The sequence below is a fragment of the Dreissena polymorpha genome, chromosome 16 (assembly GCF_020536995.1).
Source record: "Dreissena polymorpha isolate Duluth1 chromosome 16, UMN_Dpol_1.0, whole genome shotgun sequence".
Classification (NCBI taxonomy): Eukaryota; Metazoa; Mollusca; class Bivalvia; order Myida; family Dreissenidae; genus Dreissena; species Dreissena polymorpha.
The window spans coordinates 33,752,765-33,768,349 of record NC_068370.1 but is presented as its reverse complement, the minus strand read 5'-3'; the positions used below and the strand labels follow the sequence as shown (position 1 = coordinate 33,768,349).

General features: G+C 37.9%; 1 protein-coding gene across 1 annotated transcript in view; it reads left to right on the top strand.

Moving 5' to 3' along the window:
• LOC127861404 (DNA excision repair protein ERCC-6-like 2) overlaps window positions 1–15,585 on the top strand; it is a 40,658-nt gene that overhangs the window by 11,005 nt on the left and 14,068 nt on the right. Inside the window, exons 7-14 of the mRNA XM_052399863.1 lie at window positions 2,281–2,384; window positions 2,959–3,087; window positions 3,421–3,623; window positions 6,086–6,185; window positions 7,585–7,644; window positions 10,055–10,170; window positions 14,422–14,537; window positions 14,981–15,064. Coding sequence (XP_052255823.1) covers window positions 2,281–2,384; window positions 2,959–3,087; window positions 3,421–3,623; window positions 6,086–6,185; window positions 7,585–7,644; window positions 10,055–10,170; window positions 14,422–14,537; window positions 14,981–15,064 — 912 coding nt within the window. The remainder of the gene's footprint in view (window positions 1–2,280; window positions 2,385–2,958; window positions 3,088–3,420; window positions 3,624–6,085; window positions 6,186–7,584; window positions 7,645–10,054; window positions 10,171–14,421; window positions 14,538–14,980; window positions 15,065–15,585) is intronic.

The window sequence follows — 15,585 nt, the reverse complement described above, 5'->3', positions numbered from 1 at the left end:
ACCTTTCCTGGGATGGACAACAGCGTGATTCCTCGGTAGTTGGAGCAGGAACTGAGGTCGCCTTTTTTTGGAAGCTTGATGAGGTAACCCTCTTTCCACTCTGTTGTGATTTCTTCTTCTTCCCATATCTTGCTGAAGAGCGGGTGTAGTAGGTCCACACTGGTCTCCATGTCAGCCTTAAGCGCTTCTGCCGGTATGCTGTCAGGTCCTGCAGATTTGCCGTTCTTCAATTGTTTGATGGCGCTGCTGATCTCTTCCTTTGTGGGAGTGCAGCATTTGATTGGCAGATCGCTTGTAGCTGGCAGAATCTCAGGTGGGTTCACAGGGGCTGGCCTGTTGAGTAGCTCTTGGAAGTGCTCAATCAACCTCTTCTTCTGCCTTTCATTATCTGGTATTACTCCTCCATTTTTGTCCCTTACTGGCCTCTCTGGCTTGGCAAACTTTCCTGCTAATATCTTGGTGATAGTACAGATCTTTCGTTCTGTTCTGATAGACTGCCTCTTCCGCCTCTGTTGCAAGCGTCTCTAGGTAGTTCCTCTTGTCTTCTCTGATACTTCGCTTGACGCTCCTATTTGCTTCGGCGTACTTTTCTTGTGCTTTCACTTTTGCAGCTGGTGTTCTGCTGTTGTTTACACTTGCCTTCTTTTCTCGTCTTTCCTGAACTTTCTGAATCGTCTCTGCTGACATCCACACTTGTGGGTGTAAGACTTGGGGCCCAGTACTTCTTGGCATGTTGAAGTCACTGCTTCTTTCACGTTCTGCCACTTCTGCTCTATCGTCCCTTCTTCAAGCAGCTCCTCTAGGACCTTGAACTTGTTGGAGAGAGTGACCTTGAACTCTTCTTGCTTCCAGGTGTCTTTCAGTGTGGCAGTGTTGTACCGTTGGCGTTGGTTGGGCCTCCCTGTCCAACTCTTTTTCAGCTTTAGTTTCAATCGGGCGACAAGGAGTTGATGGTCCGAAGCCACGTCTGCTCCTGCTTGACACCTACATCCTGAAGAGAGCGACGAAAACTCCTTGCGATGCACGAGTGGTCAATCTGGTTCTCCGTTGACAGGTCTGGTGACACCCAAGTTGCCTTGTTTATCCTTCTGTGGTGGAAAACACTTCCTCCGATGACCAGGTTACTTGTGGCGCACAGGTCAGCGAATCTCTCCCCGTTGTCGTTCATCTCGCCTAACCCTTGCTTTCCCATGATCTCCTCCTATCCTGGGTTGTCACTGCCGATCTTGGCGTTGAAGTCACCCATTAGAATAATGATGTTTCTCTTTGGTCTGTCTTGTATGATGGTTGACAGTCTATTGTAGAAGTTGTCCTTCTCATCCTCTGTACTGTCGTTCGTTGGGGCGTAGCACTGGATTATGTCCATGTTGATCCTCTTCTTCTTTGTAAGGAAAGAGGCCGTCATGATCCGAGGTCTGTGTGCCTCCCACCCGATGAGCGCTCTCTGTGCCGACTTGGAAAGCATTAGGGCTACTCCCTGGGTGTGTGCTGCATCCTCCTGCTCATGCCCCGAGAACAACAGTAACTCACCTGAAGTCAGTCTCTCCTGCCCAGAGCCAGTCCATCTTAATTCACTGATCCCTAGGATGGTGAGGTTGAACTTCCTCATCTCTGCAGCCACTTGTGCTGTCTTCCCGGTCTCATACATGGTTCGGACATTCCATGTACCGATGGTGGCAGTGGTTCTGGTGTAGATGATGGTTTTCGGTCTGATGGCTTCCAGTTGACACTGGCTTTCATACGTCTTCCAGCTGGAGGTCCACCTTCTCTCAGGTCCGTGATGTCTGTTGTTATTCTGTTTGGCGTTTCTGTAGCAATAAGGTTTTAACAGGGTAGGGTAGCTAGCCGTACGCCAAACCCTCCTCCTTTTTCAGCGCGGGCTTGGGACCGTCCTTGGCGGAGTTCTAAGAATATAAGACTATATTTTATTATGTTTTGCTTGTTTGGCTTGAAAGAAATGTTTTATCAAAACCATGTACTAACTACTTTAAGTGCAGGGCCTGTATTCCAGAAACCTTGTAAACTTAATTGAAATATTATCAATAAAGTTAAAAAAATTGTCAGATCTTTTTTTAAATATTTGATATTAAATAAAATGATGAAGACAATGTCATTTTACAATAAGTAAATAAATAAAAATTCATAATTAACAACTCATTAATACTAAACCAAAATCTCTGTAAACAAGAAATAGCTTATTAAGCAACAATTTTAAGGGTAATGGTTGCATGTTTCTGGCATACAACATTTGGCAGGACTCAACAATTGAAACAATTTCAGGATTTGATGATGATGACCTTACAAAGCCCAAGTTTTCTTATCAGCCTGAGTCAGCGAAGATTGCAATGTTATTGTCCCAGGAGGGTGAATCACCTGTGGTGGAGGTAAATTTGCGGTGGATAAACGAGTTTTAACCCTTTACCCCATAAGAAGCAAAGTAAAAATGGCTTTTGCAACCAGCATAAAACCAAAACAGCTGCCAGTAACTTGCTGTCTGTTCAGGTTTTATGCTGTTTGCTGCTCATCAGTAACTAAGGGTTGGAAATTAAACCTTTTAAACTTGAATTTATTAAGAAAGGTCTTTAATTAAATTTAACTTTCTATGGGACTACAAATAACGTCAAAATATGTATCTTAGTGGTAAAGGGTTTATGTTTATATTCTCTTTAACTTTTCCCTTTTTTTTGAGTGCGCTCAGATGGAAGCATGTGATGCAGTTTACTTCTAAATCAAGCGAACGAAAATACTAAATTTGGGAATTAATCCTAGAATGCATAGAATCTGAGATGTGAATTGTTATTGCTCTTGACAACATTAATGGTATCCCATAAACATAATGTCAGTTCAGTTTCAATATAATATGTTAATAAAATATATAATATGTTAAAGTTTTTGTCACTTTTACCATTTTGTATATCACTTAAGTAATAAAAAAAAAAGTAAAGCTCCATGTTGCAGGTACCGGCCAATTTGAATCAGTTCCTGCGTGATTACCAGCGTGAGGGTATCAGATTCCTGTATGATCACTTCAAGCAGAACAGAGGGGCCATACTGGGGGATGACATGGGGCTGGGCAAAACAATACAGGTATGGCGGAGAGCTGGTACTTACAGGTAAATCATCCTTTTTAGCTTGAATGTTTCAAGAAAAGGCAAGCTATTCTCTTCGCCTTATCATTGTTGTTCGAGCTAGATTTAAGTTTAAGTTGCTTGATGGATTTCTTTTGAACCTTACCCATAGGCCAAGTTTGTTACTCTTGTTTGAAATTTTTAAAATAAAAGGACCTTTTTATACTAAGTAAATTGCAGATGTACAACAAAAGGATTTTTTCAGTATGCTAGTTTTATCAATGTTTTTTTACTCAAACCATTATTCCTTATATTGAAATAAGGTTATGGGCTATGTTTCCAAATTTGTCAGGTGATTGGCTTCATATCAGCCCTATTGGGGAAGAAAGGGGACAAGTGTGACGTGTTGCGGCAAAAGCCCCGCTTCATCAGGGAGCTCTCGGATACGGTGTACCAGGCTGGCCCCTATTCAGGCCCCTTTCTTATCATAGGGCCAGGCTGTGTGCTGTACAACTGGCTGGAGGAGCTGGACACATGGGGCCACTTCTCTGTCAGGTTGGAGCTTAGTACTCTATGTTGACTCTTGGATAGGTTTGAAAGACCATTATGCTGATGCCAACTGAAAGGTCTAGATATTTATAAATTATGTTTATTTATACAGGATGTTCAGTATCTTTTCATACAAAGTCTTTACAGAAAGTTCTTGATCATGACCAAGAATTTTATCTGTACAGGAAGATCTATATAGTTCCCTACAATGTCTATCTCTACAGAAAATTATTGGTCTTTTTTTTACTAGTATTTATGTTACAGGAAATTCTAGATTTTTTTTTCAACTATATCTATCTCTACAGGAAGTTTTTGCATCTGTTTTCTACTATATTTATCTCTACAAGAAGTTCAAGATTTTTTTTCAACTATATCTATCTCTACAGGAAGGTCTACATCTGTTTTCTACTATATTTATCTCTACAAGAAGTTCTAGATTTTTTTTAACTATATCTATCTCTACAGGAAGTTCTAGATCTTTTCCAACTATAGCTATCTCTACTACAAGTTCTAGATCTGCTTTCAACCATATCTATCTCTACAGGAAGTCCTAGATCTTTTTCCAACTATATCTATCTCTACAGGAAGTTCTAGATCTTTTTCAACTATAGCTATCTCTGCAGGAAGTTCTAGATATTTTCCTTTCAATGCCTTTCTTTACAGGAAGCTGGCAAAAATGTAAACCATCATAAAATGATTTCACATGCAGCCTGTCTCCCTTTAAGTTCAGGCTACAATTTACTGTCATATTTCACAATTTGGTCTTAAAAGATCTTAAAAATGTCTTTCCTTGCCTTTACCTAGCGGCTTAGTGATGGATTATAAATAATCATTATTAATCATTAGACAATCTAGCGGCTCATTTGCTACACAAAAGTTCATATTTAGAGGTTGAACTTGCCTGGACTGTAGCTTTTTCATTCATCCTGCAAATTAAAAAATAAAGAACCACAAATGGCCACTATAAGGAGGTGGTCTGTCAACTGTATCATATCCTTACTTTAAAGGTCAAGTTCACAATTGAAATCGGTTTTTGACAGGAGTTGAGTTTTAAGACAAAATTAGGGGGCATCCTTTACCTATGGATAATGTTTTGTTATGCCCCCCTTTGAAGAAGAGGGGGTATATTGCTTTGCACATTTCGGTCGGTCTGACGGTCCGTCCACCATGGTGGTTTCTGGATGATAACTCAAGAACGCTTAGGCCTAGGATCATGAAACTTCATAGGTAGATAGATCATGACTCGCAGATGACCCCTATCGATTTTGAGGTCACTAGGTCAAAGGTCAAGGTCATGGTGACCCGAAATAGTAAAATGGTTTCCGGATGATAACTCAAGAACGCATATGCCTAGGATCATGAAACTTCATAGGTAGATTGATCATGACTTGCAGATGATCCCTATTGATTTTGAGGTCACTAGGTCAAAGGTCAAGGTCACGGTGACCCGAAATAGTAAAATGGTTTCCGGATGATAACTCAAGAACGCATACGCCTAGGATCATGAAACTTCATCTGTAGATAGATCATGACTCACAGATGACCCCTATTGATTTTGAGGTCAGTAGGTCAAAGGTCAAAGCTCACGGTGACCTGAAATAGTAAAATGGTTTCCGGATGATAACTCAAGAACACATATGCCTAGGATCATGAAATTTCATGGGTAGATTGATCATGACTCACAGATGACCCCTATAGATTTTGAGGTCACTAGGTCAAAGGTCAAGGTCACGGTGACCCAAAATAGTAAAATGGTTTCCGGATGATAACTCAAGAACGCATACGCCTAGGATCATGAAACTTCATAGGTAGATAGATCATGACTCACAGATGACCCCTATTGATTTTGAGGTCAGTAGGTCAAAGGTCAAGCTCAAGGTGACCCGAAATAGTAAAATGGTTTCCGGATGATAACTCAAGAACACATATGCCTAGGATCATGAAATTTCATGGGTAGATTGATCATGACTCACAGATGACCCCTATAGATTTTGAGGTCACTAGGTCAAAGGTCAAGGTCATGGTGACCCGAAATAGTTAAATGGTTTCCAGATGATAACTCAAGAACGCTTTTGCCTAGGATCATGACACTTCATAGGTACATTGATCATTACTCGCAGATGACCCCTATTGATTTTCAGGTCACTAGGTCAAAGGTCAAGGTCACAGTGACAAAAACGTATTCACACAATGGCTGCCACTACAACGGACAGCCCATAATGGGGGCATGCATGTTTTACAAACAGCCCTTGTTCTCTACTGAGTCTATCTCTAAAGAAAAGATTCGTCCCTCAATTCCATTCTCTACAAGTAACTCTATATATGTCCTTATATTGTCTTTCCTATATCTATCTCTACATGAGGTTCTAAATGTTTTATATATATGCATATTTCATCCGGATTTTCTTGAATTTGTATTCATATTTATCACATGTAAGATCTGTTGCTGATATGCCTATCTTCTGCAGGAAGTTCCATGGGTCTGACAAAGATGACTGCTTGAGGGAGGTGAGGCGTGGTAAGGTGGAGATTGTGGTCACAACATTCGAAACCTTCAGGGACCACCAGGTAAGTGGTCACTTTCGATTGGTTTGTAGGATAAGGCACCATTATATAGGGGTTACTTTTAGCAGTAGTCATAATTGTGGGTGTGCTCTTCAGTTGATGGCGATACTATTTTTTAAGAAGTATTTGAAATGTAAACAAGAGATGTGTTTGTCAGAAACACAATGTCCCCTACTGCCTCGCTTTGAAGCCATATATTTTGACCTTTGACCTTGAAGGATGACCTGGACATTGACCTTTCACCACTCAAAATGTGCATCTCCATGAGATACTCATGCATGCCACATATGAAGTTGCTAAAAATCTTCAATATTGCAAAAGTTATGGCAAATGTTAAAGTTTACACAGACAAACAAACAAAGCAACAAACCAACAGACAGGGCAAAAACAATATGTCCCCCACTATAGTGATGGAGGACATAATAACGAAAATTGAGGATTATAAGTGGGCAATAAAGGAAGATTTAGTCTGGTTTGAGCATACACTTTTCACAGTTTGATGCGAATAATGTGTGCATGATATAAAAGGAAGTAATTATGTCCTTTTTTCTGTTAAAATGCTCCTGGCATCTACTGGTAAGTTTGTTAGTCCATTTTATAAGGTAATCCAATGCTTCTTACAAAGCTTTGAAACTTGCATTGATGAAGTCTTTTCATGTGATCAAACAGCCATATCACCTGACCTTACTTTGACCTTGACATTGACCTATTTTTGACTTATTAACCCTTTGCATGCTGGGAAATTTGTCGTCTGCTAAAATGTCGTCTGCTGAATTTGTAAAATAAGCATTTTCTTCAATTTTTTTTCAAAGAATACTATCAGAATAGCAAACAGTTTGGATCCAGATGAGACGCCACGTTCTGTGGCGTCTCATCTGGATCCAAACTGTTTGCAAAGGCCTTTAAAATACGGTTCCCGCACTGAAAGGGTTAAATTGGGCAATCAAATCAATACTGAAGAGGCTTCCACCTGGGGCATTTGTGTTTATTGAACAGAGCATCTTTTCATACTATTAAATATAATTGTAAATCCTCTTTAAATGTTAAGTGGACATAGGAGACCTTAATGTTTTTGTTGATAGTTGAGAGACGAATTTTGGATGCAACCCGTTTTGACTAAATTATGGTCCTTTGTCTTTTTTTTCTAATTTTGTGAACTGAAATGAACTGCTTCTTGGATTTCATAAAAGCATTCGAATAACCTTAATGTGCAGATGATCATAAAGAAAAGATTTTTTGCTGCAACCAGTTTTGGCCGAATTTAATCCCTTTGTGATTTTTTCTGCTATAGAATATATAGTAGGTTTTATTTTATCCAAACATGTGTAGTGATTACGGATTTCTAGTTTTTTGAGTCTACCAGTAATCATTGTTAAGTGAGTCAAGGTCAACTATGTTTCAGGAGTCGTTAAATTCTGTGGACTGGACAGCAGTCATTGTGGATGAAGTGCACAAGATAAAGGCAAGAATGTGGGCTCTTCTTGGGCCACAAAAAAATTGGTCCGTTTCCGGTCGCCCGACCGTTTCTCCCGAATCAGCGCCGACCCTTAACTTTTCATTAGGGTTGCCAAACAAAACAAAAATAAATAAATAAAAAATGTTCATTTTCGTTCATATAAGATGTTATATCAAGCAAACAAAGCATAAATATACATGTATTTCTTATTATAAGCTTTAGTAGCCTTCCATGCTAGTACCCTCCCCCCCCCCCCCCCCTCCAAAATAAAAATTTAAAAAAAATCCCTACCTACCGACTCTGTTTTTTTCCCAAGGAGACCAGAAACGGACCTATATTTTTTTTGGCCTTATCTGTTTACAAAACATTTCAAGGACACCTTTTCATAAATAAAAGTCTCTGAAGCCTATCATATAAAAACAAGCACATCCAATTAGCCTGGGTAAATCAGGCTTAATGCATGTGCATAAAGGGTTGTCTTATATAAGAATGTGCAGTCTTCAACACTTAAAGATATTGAGCTGAATTTTGGTGTGTGAGTCTACCTACATGACCTACATATGAAGCGTGAAAATCAATGCTGTCCATTGTGGAGTACTATATAGACTGACCATCTGTCTTCATTCACTTATGCCTATCGATGACATTATCTAACCAAACAAACAAATATGGTATCAATTTCATTTGTAAAAATTAAACAAATGATGTCAGGGTAATTAAAAAAAAATTATCAATGATATATTTTTATGCCTTCTTTTCGAAGAAAAGGTGGCATATAGTGATCGGACTGTCCGTCCGTCTGTCTTTCCGTCACACTTTGCGTTTAGGTTTCGAAAAATGCTCATAACTTCTATGTCCCTTGAGATATAACCTTCATATTTGGTATGCATGTGTATATGGACAAGGCTTTTCCATACGCACACAAATTTTGACCCCTGTGACCTTGACCTTAAACTTGGGGTCCGCGTTTAGGTTTCCAAATCTGCGTTCAGGTTTCGAAAAATGCTCATAACTTCTATATCCCTTGAGATATAACCTTTATATTTGGTATGCATGTGTATATGGACAAGGCCTTTCTATACGCACACAAAATTTTACCCCTGTGACCTTGACCTTGAACTTGGGGTCCGCGTTTAGGTTTCGAAATCTGCGTTTAGGTTTGGAAAAATGCTCGTAACTTCTATGTCCCTTGAGATATAACCTTCATATTTGGTATGCATGTGTATATGGACAAGGCTTTTCCAAACGCACAAAAAGTTTTACCCCTGTGACCTTGACCTTGAACTTAGGGTCCACGTTTAGGTTTCGAAATCTGTGTTTAGGTTTCGAAAAAATGCTCATATCTTCTATGTCCCTTGAGATATAACCTTCACATTTGGTATGCATGTGTATATGGACAAGGCCTTTCCATACACACACACATTTTTACCCCTGTGACCTTGACCTTGAACTTAGGGTCCGCGTTTAGGTTTCGAAATCTGTGTTTAGGTTTCGAAAAAAGCTCATAACTTTTATCAAACGTTTATAGGGGGCATAAGTCATCCTATGGTGACAGCTCTTGTTTATCAATACTTCAGTGAATGTAACATCCTAACAAACAGCTGAACTAAAAGAATACTGTGTTAATGTTTTCCTCTGTGTGCAAATATAATTATAATTGATTTATCCTTACATTTATGTTTATGGTAAAATATATTATACTGGAATTGTACTTTGTAAAAATTTTGATGCAACATGTTTAAGCATCTGGGTTTTAAAGGGGCCTTTTCACAGATTTTGGCATGTTTTGAAGTTTGTCATTAAATGCTTTTTATTGATAAATGTAAACATTGGACCTAAAAAACTCCAGTAAAAAATCAAGAATAAAATTTAAAAAAGAAAAAAAAGTAACCCTCAATTGGGCTCGAACCACTGACTCCTGGAGTCCAGGAGTTAAAAGTCTATCAATTAGACTGCTCGGCCATCCTGCCAAGTATGTGTGTTAGTCGTAATTTATACTTTATATAAGCAATCTTCGTAGTTTCACAAAATACAACGACAACAACAGAACTCGCCAAATTATTCAATCGATTCGCGTTGCAATGCTTTATAATTTTCAGGTTTTTAAAATGTCAGAAGATACATATAATGGCTCTATTAGAGCATGGTAAATGTTCAGTATTACTGTTTCCTCATAAATATCATAACTAAAACAAAAATTTGGGAATCTGAAACAACTTTTTTCAATTTTGTCAATTTACCAAAACGTGAAAAGGCCCCTTTAATATGCAGTTTCTTAAAGTCTTCAAAACAATAACTCACTCTTGATTTCCCTTTTTGCCCTTAGAAAACAAGGGCATGTTGTCTGATACAAACTCAAGATTGCCTATGGTGTTCAAAAAGGGACAGAGTACTATGATTATGTACATATTGGCAGGAGCTGAATGCCAAGGCCACGCAGGCCCTCCGGAAGATTCCTACCCCACGCAGGTTTGGTCTCACTGGCACTGCCCTGCAGAACAATCTCAAGGAATTCTTCAGCATTCTGGACTGGTTTGTTGACCAATGTTTTTTAGCTCACCTGATTGTTCAGGTGAGCTTTTGTGACCGGTCTTTGTCCGTCCGTCCGTTAACATTTGTTTGTAAACACTCTAGATGCCACATTTATTGTCTGATCTTCATGAAACTTGGTCAGAAGTTTCGTCCCAATGAAATCTCAGTCGAGTTCGAAACTGGGTCGTGCCGGGTCAAAAACTAGGTCACTAGGTCAAAAAAAAGAAAAAACTTGTAAACACTGTAGAAGTCACATTTCATGCCCAATCTTCATGTACTTTTGTCAAAATGTTTGTCTTTTTTATATGTTGGTTGAGTTCAAAAGTGGTTCCGGTCTGTTGAAAAACATGGCCACCAGTGGGCGGGGCAGTTTTCCTTATTTGGCTATAGAGAAACCTTTTAAACACTCTGGAAGTCACAATTTTTGCTCAATCATCATGAAAGTTGGTCAAAACATTGGTTTGATTGATATGTCTGACGAGTTCAAAATGGTCCAGATCGGTGAAAAAACATGGCCACCAGTTGGCGGGTCATTTTTCTCTCTATTTATATAATGAAAACATGTCAACACTCTAGAAGTCACATTTTTGGCCCAATTTTCATGAAATTTTGACAGAACTTTTGTTTCCTTGATACGAGAGTTGAGTTGGAAAATGGTTCCGTCCGTTAAAAAACATGGTTGCCAGGGGGAGGTGGCAGTTTTCCTTATATTTATATAGTAAAAAGGCCTGTAAACTATCATGAATTAAGGTCATGTAACATGCGAGACAACTCTTCTAAATATTGCATTTAAGCTTACAGTAGTTACTCCCCTATGATTATTAATGTTTTCATAATAATTCCGTGTAGTTGTGTCATTTATGTGTTAATTGTTATTCGAGGTATGATGTTTTTGGTGATTGGACTGTCTGTCTGCCTGTCTGTCTGTCTGTCCGTCTGTCCGTCTTTCCGTCACACTTTGCGTTTAGGTTTCGAAAAATGCTCATAACTTCTATGTCCCTTGAGATATAACCTTCATATTTGGTATGCATGTGTATATGGACTAGGCCTTTCCATACGCACAAAATCTTGTACCCTTGTGACCTTGAGCTTGAACTTAGGGTCCGCGTTTAGGTTTCAAAATCTGCGTTTAGGTTTCAAAATATGCTATAACTTCTATCAAAGCGTTTATAGGGGGCATATGAATATTTGTCCCAATGATATCTCGATCGAGTTCAAAACTGGGTCATGCTGGGTCAAAAACTAGGTCACTAGGTCAAAAAAAAAGAAAAAGCTTGTAAACACTGTAGAAGTCACATATAATGCCCAATCTTCATGTTACTATGTCTAAATGTCTGTCTTAATGATATGTTGGTTGAGTTCAAAAGTGGTTCCGGTCCGTTGAAAAACATGGCCGCCAGTGGGCGGGGCAGTTTTCCTTAAATAGCTAAAGAGAAACCTTGTAAACACTCTAGAAGTCACAATTTGGCCCATCATCATGAAAGTTAATCAAAACATTGGTTTTATTGATATGTCTGACGAGTTTGAAAATGGTCCAGATTGGTGAAAAAACATGGCCGCTAGTTGGCGGGTCATTTTTCTCTATATGTATATAGTGAAAACATGTGAACACTCTAGAAGTCACATTTTTTTGCCAAATGTTCATGAAATTTGGTCAGAGCAGTTGTTTCCTTGATACGAGAGTTGAGTTGGAAAATGGTTCCGGTCAGTTGAATAACATGGCTGCGGGGGGGGGGGGGGGGGGGGGGGGGGGGGGAGGCAGTTTTCTTAAAGCTTGTGAACACTCTAGAAGTCACATTTTTTGCCCAATCATCATGTAACTTGGTAAAAAGATTGGTTTTATATATATCTCAGATGAGTTTGCAAATATTCCCGATGGGTCAAGAAACATGGCTGCAAGGGGGGTGGGGCAGTTTTCCTTATGTGACTGTTTAGAGAGACCTTGTGATCGAACACAATTTAAGTCACAAATTTTGCCTAATCATCGTGAAACTTAGTCAATACATTGGTTTTATTGATTTCTTGGACAAGTTGGAAAATGGCTCAGATCGGTAAAACACACTTTTTAGCTCACCTGATTGCTCAGGTGAGGTTTTAGGATTGGTCTTTGTCCGCTGTCCGTTCGTCCACATTGGTTTGTAAACTCTCTAGCATTCACATTTCTCAAGCATTCTTTATCAAAGTTGCTGAAAAATCTCAGTCAAGTTTGATGATGAGCAAAATCACATAATTAATGCAATAATTATTGCCCTTAGATTGTACACATTTTCATTATATTATATAAAATCCTTGTAAGCAAAGTTTGATGTTTGGTAAGGGGGGTCAACTCAAAATATAGGTCACCATTTCAAATCTTACAAAAACAAAAACACTCCCTACGCCAGAGTTTTGGTTCAATAATGACGAAACTTGACCAGGATGTTTTTCTGGTCAATATCTAGGTCAAGTTTGACATTAGGTAAAGATTGAATGAACCGACTCCTCTCAGGTGAGCGAACTAGGGCCATCTTGGCCCTCTTGTTTTGCTTACTTTTATACAAATTTGTCATACATTATATTGTGAAACCATTAATTTAGTCACCATGAAATTTCGTCTTTTAAAAAACAAAAACTATTTCGTCAGCACATAAATTTTCCAAATGTTTAATGTGAAAAAAAAATGTGTCAGTCAATATCCAATTTGTTTGTAATACATGCGACCAAAAATTGTGGTGGGAAAAAGGGGTGGACACTTGAGTATCATTGGCAGGAGGTGGGGCTTGTTTTTCACATGTCAATTAAATAGTCTTTTTTTATCAAGTGATAGTAATGTGCCCTTATTATTGTGTGCCATTGACAAGATCAATGTTTTAATTGGATCAGTGGGACCGAATAACCTTTAACAAGTGTTTGAAACAACAAAGCCAATTGCTCTTTAGTCAACATCCCTTAAAAATACAATACACACAATAAGTTATAAAGTTGATAACAATTAGCGCTAATCTACCAAAATTAAGTCAACACATTTGATTCAGCTTTACTGCATTTGCTTTTTACAGTAATGTCACATGTTAGTTAAGTACACTGTATATTGTATACCCATTTGTATCAAAACTGGATTTAATTTGATTCAGAAACAAACGAAGTATGTAAACGTGGATTAAGTTGGATTTAATGTCTCATGCCTAGACCCTTTTCACAATAAGCCAAAATTGATAAGAGCCCAATGTCATGTGACTTGCAGAATTCTGGAACGAGGCTGAATGTGATGCCCCGTGTTCAATCTTGTTATGATCAGATACTGTGCCGACAAATAAAAACTAACAAAAAGGTGTCATAAACTACAGGGCAGAGATGTCTGCTCATTAAACACAATGTATGGTATCTCGATCTTCTTGTTGTAGTACCAGTGTTTTTTTTTTGGTTAAAATTTGGGTCCTGTAAAAGGACCCATTCCCAATGGAAAAAAGTATTTATTTTTCCCAAATGAGACCTGAAAATTCCCAATGGAAGACTTTCAAAAAAGATATTTTTGTTTCATTATATCTCAACATGTTATTCATCTCAAATCAAGCTCTATGGGTAAAACCTTAGTGAATATATTATAAATATCACTTTTAATCTCAATTTACAGTATTTGTTAAAAAAAAGAGAACAATACTAATTTTCCAAATTTAGTCAAAATGACGCGAATTTTCCCAATATCAAAGGGTCCCGGCCCTTTCCAAAATGGTGGGAAAAAAAACCAAATACTATTGCGTAGTCATTTCTTGGAGTAAGTAAATGCCAACTACTAAAATTGAAAGTAATAATTATGTCCAAACAGATTGTCAGGAACTAAATTCTGTATAGATATTAGCCAGTTGAATCATAATAATATATGTAAAATGCATATTCCCAATACATGTTTTTAAGAAGTGTACGGAACAACATAATATAAACAAGCATTTTTCGTTTGACCACAACGGTGTTTAAAATGTTTCGGAAAAATGCACACAGACGAGAGTTATGATATAAAATGCTGTATATGTATGACTCATAATCATGTATAGAGATTGCGCAACGTCCATTTCGGCAATATATTTTTTTTGTTATAAAGAAAGGGATGAAAAAGAAAAATTGTTCTGATTTCTTTAAATGTAGAATCATGTGACTTCAAAAGTTGTACATCTGTAATTCTGGTGTGTACAACATACTTGACAAGTTATAATTATAAAAGTGTCTACTATTGAATCAAATGAACTAACATACCAGTGTGCCTGGTTATTCAAGGGCGCGGCCTGGTTGCCTAGGGAGACTGCAGGACTTTGAGACTGACTTTGTAAAGCCCATGGAGTTGGGGCAGAGACATGATGCTAACAAGAGGGAGTTGGCTATGGCACGCAGACGTGAGTTGAAACAGTTTTTAACTTGTAAATATCATGGTTGATTTTTAATTTTTGATTGTTTTGGTAATTGAATTTCAAATTTGATCTCAATATTTATGTTATTAACAGTCATGTAAAAAGTCAGGGGAAGTATGGCTCTTATTGTAGCTGTGGTTCATATTTCCTGTTACAAATAATGACCTGGACTCAGTTTTTAACTTGATTTGCCACTGAGTCCATAGCATGTTGGAGTTAAATTTGAACAGAATAAAAACTAAGACATGAAGCTTTTTTGTATTTTTTACATGGTTGAATACGTGCAATAAATTCACATTGTTATATATAACAACATTACATCAAATGGTTTAAATGTGTTAAACATGATTTACTGTTAAGTTTTGAGAATTGCTTCTCTTCTGTTCTATCAATAACAGAAAAATCAGATTTGATTAAACCTTTTTTAGAAAAGGAGCGGCTAGCTGATATCAGGAAAGGCATGATGATACGAAGGTTAAAGACTCTAATTTCTGACCAGCTGCCTAAAAAAGGTATTTGTCTCTATAGAATTCAGTAATTTGATAATTATCTTTGGTGTGAAAAAAAAAGCTGAATTAAATCAAGTCCTTTAACTATTCAAGTAATTGTGTGTAATGATTTATAGTTGAATCTGCAAAAGTTATCTAAAAAGCCCATAACAAAGTTGTTGTTTTCTTGGTTGAACCTGTAGACTTTGTCGAAGGCTTTCTTTCAGGAATGTAGAATACATTTGGCTGTCATTGGTTTCTTTAAGGAAATTATTTAGTGCTGATTCAATGGTAAAAGCATCGAATAGTAGATTTTTACCCTGCACACAGTCAAAGTTATTCCTGCCTTTTATGGAACACATGCTTTGAGTGGGCATGTGGCCTCTAGGACTACCAAACAGGTTGCAAGAAACAAAACTGTATGTCAAATTGTGTGTGGGCATATTATCTCTGATAACCAGCCTGATTGTCTGAATCACTCATGATTTATGGCTCTTGTATAATACAAAATGTGCCAAATTATTTTTTGGTCTGTTTGCTATTTT